Source organism: Juglans microcarpa x Juglans regia, chromosome 2D (genome assembly GCF_004785595.1).
Source record: "Juglans microcarpa x Juglans regia isolate MS1-56 chromosome 2D, Jm3101_v1.0, whole genome shotgun sequence".
NCBI lineage: Eukaryota > Viridiplantae > Streptophyta > Magnoliopsida > Fagales > Juglandaceae > Juglans > Juglans microcarpa x Juglans regia.
This window is the reverse complement of record NC_054596.1, coordinates 37,431,865-37,440,148: the sequence shown is the minus strand read 5'-3', so window position 1 is coordinate 37,440,148 and position 8,284 is coordinate 37,431,865. Positions and strand designations below refer to the sequence as shown.

At 37.8% G+C, this 8,284-nt stretch overlaps 1 protein-coding gene across 4 annotated transcripts; it reads left to right on the top strand.

Annotated features, from left to right (window-relative positions):
* The first annotated feature begins 312 nt into the window (after positions 1-312).
* On the top strand, positions 313-6,687 carry LOC121250622 (kinesin-like protein KIN-13B). 4 transcript variants are annotated; one of them, XM_041149797.1, is made up of 12 exons: positions 313-756; positions 858-1,043; positions 2,219-2,407; positions 2,659-2,766; positions 4,060-4,137; positions 4,218-4,299; positions 4,428-4,587; positions 4,667-4,969; positions 5,214-5,432; positions 5,513-6,014; positions 6,128-6,193; positions 6,274-6,687. In XM_041149797.1, exons 1-12 carry the CDS (start codon positions 631-633, stop codon positions 6,448-6,450), a joined length of 2,196 nt encoding a protein of 731 aa, XP_041005731.1. In that variant the 5' UTR covers positions 313-630; the 3' UTR covers positions 6,451-6,687. The 4 variants fall into 4 exon arrangements, with proteins under 4 accessions (XP_041005731.1, XP_041005730.1, XP_041005728.1 ...); XM_041149796.1 differs by having other exon boundaries at positions 6,125-6,193; XM_041149794.1 differs by having other exon boundaries at positions 2,213-2,407; positions 6,125-6,193.
* Positions 6,688-8,284: the final 1,597 nt, after the last annotated feature.

Genomic DNA, 8,284 nt, shown 5'->3' with positions numbered 1-8,284 from the left:
CACGTTAGTATTCCATCCAACGGACATGAAAAAATATCTACAAGGAAACACAGGAATCTATCGTACAAAATTTAATTAACTGTTTAATAATTTTTTTAAATCCAATGAACATTAATATCAAGCTACTTCAGTAAGAAGATATGATATAAAAGCCGTGGAAAATCCCTTTAGGCCCCGCCACTGGCTCCTCCTACTGCCCCCATTAACGAGTGGGAGACACGCGCCGGTACCTTTCCTGCTACGTGTACACGAACATACGCGCCTTGAGAATTGCCCCCTCCACTTCCCCCCCGTCCCCGGTCTTTCTTTTCAAAGTTTCAAAATCATTTCCTCTCTCTCTCTCTCTCTCTCTCTCCCTCTCTCTCGCTGCTTTTCCTGCTCTTTCTCTCTCTAGTACCTTTCATTTAGACGATATATCCTCCAACCAACACCTCCCTCAGGGGCTCACAGTGTCACACACCCAGCTTCTCATACATTTTGTTCCCAGCACTCAAGAAAATCTTCAAGCTAAATCTGCAGAAAAGACAACAACTTTTCTTTTATCTTCAGTGCTCGGCCGGCAGTGTTGTGATTTTGTTGAAGCAAAAACCCATCGGTTAGATCGTAGTAGAAAGAGTTCTGTTGAGGAAGATGAACGTAGTGGGGAGACAGATGTCCCGATCTAGTTCGTCGTCGCACCACCAGCGTCAGTACTCCGACCACTTCATCGAGACGGCGTCTTCTAATAAGTGGCTTCAATCGTCGAGTCTCTCTCAGGTGCTCCATTTTATTTCCTTTTTTGAAAACTTACTGATCCTCATGGTACCTGCGATTGCGGCGCTTATGTTTTCCATAAAAACGAGTCATTTCTTGTGCAGGACTTTGGTTTCTATGGCGGAGTTCAGGGCTCGAGAATGAGCAGGAGCCTCGTGGCGGACCCTTCGACTCCTACCGGATCGCGGTCCTCGAGCTTGAGAAAGAATGGCGACGATCAAGTCTCCGCCAGTGAGTTCAGCCCCGGTTTGCTCGATCTCCATTCCTTGGACACAGAGCTATTACCAGAGGTTAGTTTTACCTTTCATCTTCTGATCAGAATTTCTTAACTTTTTATTTCTTCACTCAAAATGTACCCGATAAGATGCTGGATTTGACTTTTCCCCCTTTGTTGTGCAAGATACTGTTGAAAAGATGATTATTGAAATATAGAAACAAAAAAGAGAAGCCGTTGTAATCAATGTACTAAATAAAAGAAAACAAACGTAATTGAAGTATTGCATGTTTGGACATCACATGAATCTGATGTTTAATTCGGCGCGTATTCGCCCATTTGATGGAGTTTGAATGGCTACATTGTAGCCACTTAGAGCATTGGCATTTGCTTCATCAAAAGCTTAGCCAAATGTAAAATATGATGAATTTCATCAAAAAAGAGCTGCATTGAATTAGCCAAAGAGAGAAGTATGAAACTTTGAGCTACAGTAAATGGATATGTTTCTTCAAATTTGAAGAGCTCCTGTTCACTCATCAAATATATTTTTATTCACTTTTAATCTCTAATGGTCTTTTTTATTCACGTTCAATCTCCAACCATCTTGTAATAATAATGTAAGAATAAAATTAAATTATTAATTAATATATGATTAGTGTAATTATAAAATATGAAAAAAAATAAAATATTATTATTAAAAAAAATAATATTATATTATTATTTTGATGAATTCAATAGCTAATCCAATGTGGAATTATAGATAAGGAAGTTTTAGATATATGAAAAATATGTACTTTTCATCAAAATTTAAAGATGAATTTGATTAGTCCAATACTAGTACTCTTATGATGGTTTATAATGTGTTTAAACCGCTTCAAATGAAATGACAACTTTAGTTGGAAATAACGGTGAGGTTTAAGTTTTAGATTTTCTTGAGATGAAAGAACATTTGAAATTCTCACCTCATCATTTGAGGTGTGAATGAATTTGCTGTGATGGGCAATTCAATTCCACAGGTTGAATTTGGTACCTTCTAGTCTTTGCGAAACGCTTTTTGAGCTTTAAATAGTTTCTGTCATCCAAGGTGTTTTTCAAAGATTAAATTGTCTGCCTGATTCAACAGTTTTTAATGACTTCGTTTTAGTCGTTGGTAAATTTGTACCTATCAAAAACTTGTTGGTAGATTTGTGATAGCTTATGTACGTATGTATAAGTAACTGGTGTTTTTGTGCAACCAACTGTTAGATGCAGGTTCCAAGTATATATGATGGATCGCAACTTCATCAAACTCTTCACGGTAAGAGTTTTGATGACTCTGACCCATTTGCTCATATCGCCAAGCTGACAAACAGATCCCGTGGACTGCCTGAGAATAATCTACTCAAAAGTTTCTCAGCAGATAAAGAAAGGGCCAATAATGTTGCCAAGATCAAAGTTGTGGTATGTCTCTTAGATACCGTTTTTAATGCTTCTCCTAGTCTTTACTGTATGGAAAATGGGGAATTTTGAGCCCTTTAACAAATTGCATTGCCAGCTAGATCAGTCAAGCACAGGTGGTTGTAGGCTGTGGATGTTGTAAAGCGACCTCAAAATGAAGCTATATGGCATGATAAATGCATAGACGTGCACCATATGTTTTTGCTGTGTTTTACCACCTATTTTCTTCTGATAATTGGTTGTTTTCGCTACAGGTGCGCAAGAGGCCACTGAATAAAAAGGAAATAGCAAAGAAAGAGGAAGATATTATTACTATAGAGCTGAATTCCAATTCTTTGACTGTTCATGAAACAAAACTCAAGGTGAGAACTTGCTGGTTCATTTTATTCATTGTCATTTGTATGATGTCAATATCTAGATGTGTTTTCTCCTCCACCCCCCCTCTCCCCCAATCCTCTTGGGAATATGCTGATGTTTGCCTGATTGTAATGAACTTATTTTAATGAAAATCACGGTAGTTTTGAGTGTATCTGACATTGTAATTGTTTCATATCTTAACTGGCGTTAGATACCCACCCGTGGGTAGCCCAAGTGGTAAGGGCGACCTTTTGTGCATGAGCCCCATGCCACAGCCTCGATTCCCCTTGGATCAAACTACGATTTAAGTGGGAGGCCATGGCGGTGGGTTGCTGTGCTAGTCTCCCCAAGGGTTTAGGTTCCATGGGTGAGTCCTAAGGGCTCTACCATGGGGTGGTTCCCCCATCATAGAAAAACCAAAAAAAAAAAAAAAAAAAAAAAAAAAAACTGGTGTGAGATAGTCAAACTAATATCTGTACAAAGAACATGACTTTGCCTTCCTATAACTCTATCTGAAATTGGAATTGAAGAGTGGAACTGGAGAGCCTTGAATTGCTGATTAGAAAGATATGACTGTAATAGTTCTCTATGTTGATCATGGCTGTATATTGCCGTTGGATTTCTTGGTCATACTTTGAACCTTCTATTACAATGTTTAGTTTTGGAAGCATGAAGTTACTTATAAAAAAAAAGTTTTGGAAGCATGAAGTTTTACTCCAATGAAGCAACATTATCCATTTTACCATTATATTATTAAATTGGACTTAGATAATATAGGCCATTGAGTTAAATTTATTAAGTGAAAAATGATATATCTAATCAAGTTATTAATTCTCATTTAAAGGTAGCGTTTTTTTTTGTTCTCATAAGTTTGGTTTTTTCAATTAGCAAAGAAAACTGAATTCCAAAGAAAGTTAAAGAGTCAATAAGTTATGATTCTTGATAGCTAGAGTTACTTTGCACACTGTTCAAAGAGTTTTTGGTCTCTTTCTCCCCTTGAGCAAAGTTTGTGAGTTTTTTTTTTTTTTTAATCACTAATATAGAAACAAAGGAGAGTGAGGGGAGAGAAGATTGAGATATTCAACCAAAGTTTGGAGATCAAGTTCCATTTATAATGGTTATGCTAACTTACGTATAGTATTTTTCATCTAATCAATTACCTTTTCCTACGAATTGTGCTGGTTTACAACTAATTTTAATGCATGTGCTGTATCTTTGAACTGAAATGCTATGTATGATGAATGGGCTGTGATCTAGGGCTTGATTTCTTCCGAAATCTAATTCACCACCTCCTGCAGGTTGACTTAACAGAATATGTTGAGAAGCATGAATTTGTTTTTGATGCCGTGCTGAATGAAGATGTGCCAAATGATGAAGTGAGTATATGGCAAGACTTGGTTTATCTTATGATCATCAGTGAGCTGGCTTTATTATATCTCACACTTTGTTACTGTAGGTGTACTCTGAGACCGTGGAGCCCATAGTCCCACTGATTTTCCACAAAACTAAAGCAACTTGCTTTGCATATGGGCAGACAGGCAAGTGGTTTAGGTCTTCTCAATTGAGAAAAGTATAGGGAGAATTGTATCTGGGAGTTCTAATATTAGTTGTGAGAATGGTTGATCTCTTTTGTTCAGCTTAAGTTTTATCATATTTGTTCTTTCAGGGAGTGGAAAGACTTACACAATGCAACCACTTCCCCTTGAAGCATCCCAAGATATTTTAAGATTAATGCATCATACATACCGGAACCAAGGGTTTCAATTATTTGTCAGCTTTTTTGAGATATATGGAGGGAAACTTTTTGATCTCCTCAATGATCGGAAGTAAGTTTTTCATCCTATAGGATATAAAAGACACATCAGGTTTCCAGGTTTGTTTCCTGAATCAATCCTACTTTTGCAGAAAGCTTTGCATGAGGGAGGATGGGAAACAGCAGGTTTGCATTGTGGGCTTGCAAGAATACAGGGTATCAAATGTTGAGACAATCAAGGAGCTTATTGAGAAAGGAAATGCTACCAGAAGTACTGGTACAACTGGTGCAAACGAGGAATCCTCCCGATCACATGCTATTCTTCAGCTCTGTATCAAGAGATCAGCTGATGGGAGTGAATCAAAGCCTGCCCGACTAGTAGGCAAGCTATCTTTTATAGATCTTGCTGGAAGTGAACGTGGTGCAGATACAACTGATAATGACAAGCAAACAAGGTAGGGATATGCTTTCTTGAAATCTGAGCATTCATTTGATATGATACTCCAGTGAAGTAAAAGTATGCATTTTCAAAAAGTTACAGGTAGGCAATATTCCCTGCCAGAAACTGGACCAAGTTACAAACACTTGTTTTCGTTATATCTATTTTATGGCCTGTCTGTGACTCACACTTTTACAAATGTCTGTAGTTACGGTGTGTCTAAACTTATAATCATTGTACTTATTTTAAATTTTTGTTAGAATGGAAGGTGCTGAAATCAATAAAAGCTTACTTGCTTTGAAAGAATGTATTAGAGCTCTTGACAACGACCAGGGTCACATTCCTTTCAGAGGGAGTAAATTAACTGAAGTTCTTAGGGATTCATTTGTTGGAGACTCCCGCACTGTTATGATATCGTGCATTTCACCTAGCTCGGGATCATGTGAACACACTCTCAACACACTAAGATATGCTGACAGGTATATTTTGTTGTCCAAAAACGTTGGTGGATAATTGGATATTTTTTTCTTCTATCTTCTGATGGATATCTATCTCCCAGAGTGAAGAGTCTATCGAAAGGGAACAGCTCCAGGAGGGATCCCTTGTCTTCAACCTCAAACCTGAGAGAATCAACTGCATTGCCCCTGTCTTCAGCGTTACCCGCTGAATCGATTTTTGAGGATAACATAACTTCTGTTGCAAACGACAAGAACAGGTTTGGCTGGCCAAAACAGATTGAAACCGAACCCTCCCCACCATTTAATGTGGATAGCGTTCCTAGTGGGAGGATAGAGGGAAGTTTGCCTGCATCTGTGTATTCAGATTATTACAAAGGTCAGAGAGGTGGTCAAAGTGACATTGCTGAAGATGATTTTGATTACTCTGAGCAGACTTGTGAACAAGAGAAGCCATCACGAATGAATAATAAGAAGCTAGAGGCCTACCAAAGGTCAGTTTTGGATGATAAGAGGAAGATTGACACTCAGGTGAAATGGAGGGACATGGCAGACTTTGAAGCCAATAATTCTCATGCTGATGATGATCTTACTGCCCTGCTAAAGGTAACCACATTCTTGGTATCAGATACTGATTTGCATTTCACTCATTTTTTGTTTGAGCTTTTGCATTTCACTTATTAAATTGCTAAGTAAAATCCCAACATGCTTGATAGCAGGAAGAGGAAGATCTTGTTACTGCTCACCGGAGACAGGTGGAAGAGACAATAGACATTGTTAGGGAGGTAATTAACAGTTTCTTTTTGGCTCAATTCTTCTTGTTTGCCATGCTTGGACTTTGTATGACTGGAGTAATTTTATGCAGGAGATGGATCTGCTGGTTGAAGCGGATCAGCCAGGCAATCAACTGGATGATTATATCTCCAAATTAAATGCCATTCTTTCACAGAAGGCTGCAGGAATACTTCAACTACAGACCCAGTTGGCTCAATTTCAGAGGCGTCTGAACGAGTACCATGTGTTGGTTTCTTCTAGTAATTGATCTCATTCATGGGAGAGTGCCGATGAAAACCATTGTTTGATATGCTGTGGATTTTGTTGAGCTCTTGTTTGATTGCTCAATTTCCTCGTTGGCAGTTTGGTTTTCACTATTAGGAGCCAGTTTTTTTTTAGCCTTCATTGTCACTATCTCGACTTAGAACAAGTTATAGCAAATGAAACATGATACATATTATTACATATATCTGCTCATTACCACTCTTATTCTTCTCTTTTTTTTTTTTTTTTTTTTTTTTTATATATATATATATATATATCTAAAGCTCTGCGGCTGTAATTTATTAGTGGTGGAAACACCCTGCTTGCAAAATCTTTAATGACATTTTCTTTGCTGAGCGGCTTGTGTAATGGACCATGCTTGAAATGGAACTGATGAATTCAATTTGCTGTTTCAGAACATTTCCATTTTTCCATATAAATTTATTTTAATTTTATTGCTGCATTTTATGTTACTTGCTACTTGGTATTCTCAAAGTTCCCTTCTAGTTGGATATCTTATTGCTCTAATACTAACTTTTATCACTAAAATGAGAAAAACAGAGACAATTACATGGTGGTGAAAATCAACACATTGACAATGACAGAAGCCACATCCAAAGTTTGAAGCTAAGAGCACTGAAGGTGCAAAACTAGAGCTGCTCTTAACTTAAATCTTGTTTCTTGTTGAAGAATAATCTCATATTATTTGTGGACAAGATCTTGGGAATGTATATAAGGAATGAACAATCATCTTTTATTGAATCAGTTTTATAAGATGAGTTAAGTCCATAAATTTCTTTACTTCTTTTTCCCTCCTGCCCCTCAGCCCTCTTTCCCTGCTCCCCCCAAGTCTTGTCTCTTCTATTCTGGGACAGGAGGCAGCTCATCCTCCACCCTCTCCCCTTACTCTTTCACCCTTTACTTTTTCTATTTTCCACTCAATCCAGAAGCCTTTTTTTTTTTTTGTTTAGTTACTCATCTTTACTGAGTTTTCTCCAATTTACTCACCTCTTCCTAGAGTTTCTCATCCGTCAACAACTAGGGGAGGAGTCACCCTTCTGTTTTCCTTCTTGACGTTCAGCACTCCCTAATACTATGGTTTTCTTCTAGATTTTGTTTGTTTGTTTTGTTTTTAAGATTTTCTCATATTCAGTTGGATTCTGCCCATACATGCTAGCTAGCCATCTTCCCTTAGCCATCCTCCACCACCAACTCTCCTTTAGCGACCGGACCAATGATGTGTGATTTGCACGCATTGCCATGTGCAAGTGGGCCCTATGTGCCGCCCCATGTGGCACACTTTATAGCAAATCAATTTTTGGGTCATTCACGCGTGATTTATAGCAACAATAAAAGGTTAGTAGGTCTTGTAGATTAATTGGCATAATCCCAGCATTTAAAATGGAAGTTTGGAGTTCAAAATTCCCCTCTTTCAAATATATCAAAAAGAAAAACAAAAAAAATCCAAATTCATATCATTGGAGCCTTAGCATTGCTTCACGCAACTCTACTCTCTACTTAAACCCATTCTTATTCACATCACTCTCATTATTGATAGAACTTCTAGTAACATCCAAAAGTCCTAGATTAAATGAACAAAGTATTTCCCTTCTTTTTATAACTGGTTCCCATCCCCAATTTTTTTTATGACATCTGTGTTTGTCAAGGGGGGAAAAACACCTCCTTTTGTTGCTAACCCCAGTGACAATGCCTGTCTTTAAAGTTGCCAAATTATGATGCTAAAGTGGTCGATGATGTGTCACTCCTTAACAAGGTCGTAAAACCATTAATGGCTAAAACAATTTCAACGTCCAACTAACATTTGATTCTTCTTGATC

Coding starts and splice junctions, on each gene's coding strand:
- LOC121250622 (XM_041149794.1), top strand. CDS start 631: ATGAACGTAGTGGGGAGACAGATGTCCCGATCTAGTTCGTCGTCGCAC. Junction 2,767..4,059: donor TTCATGAAACAAAACTCAAG/GTGAGAACTTGC, acceptor CACCTCCTGCAG/GTTGACTTAACAGAATATGT. Junction 4,300..4,427: donor CTTTGCATATGGGCAGACAG/GCAAGTGGTTTA, acceptor TTGTTCTTTCAG/GGAGTGGAAAGACTTACACA.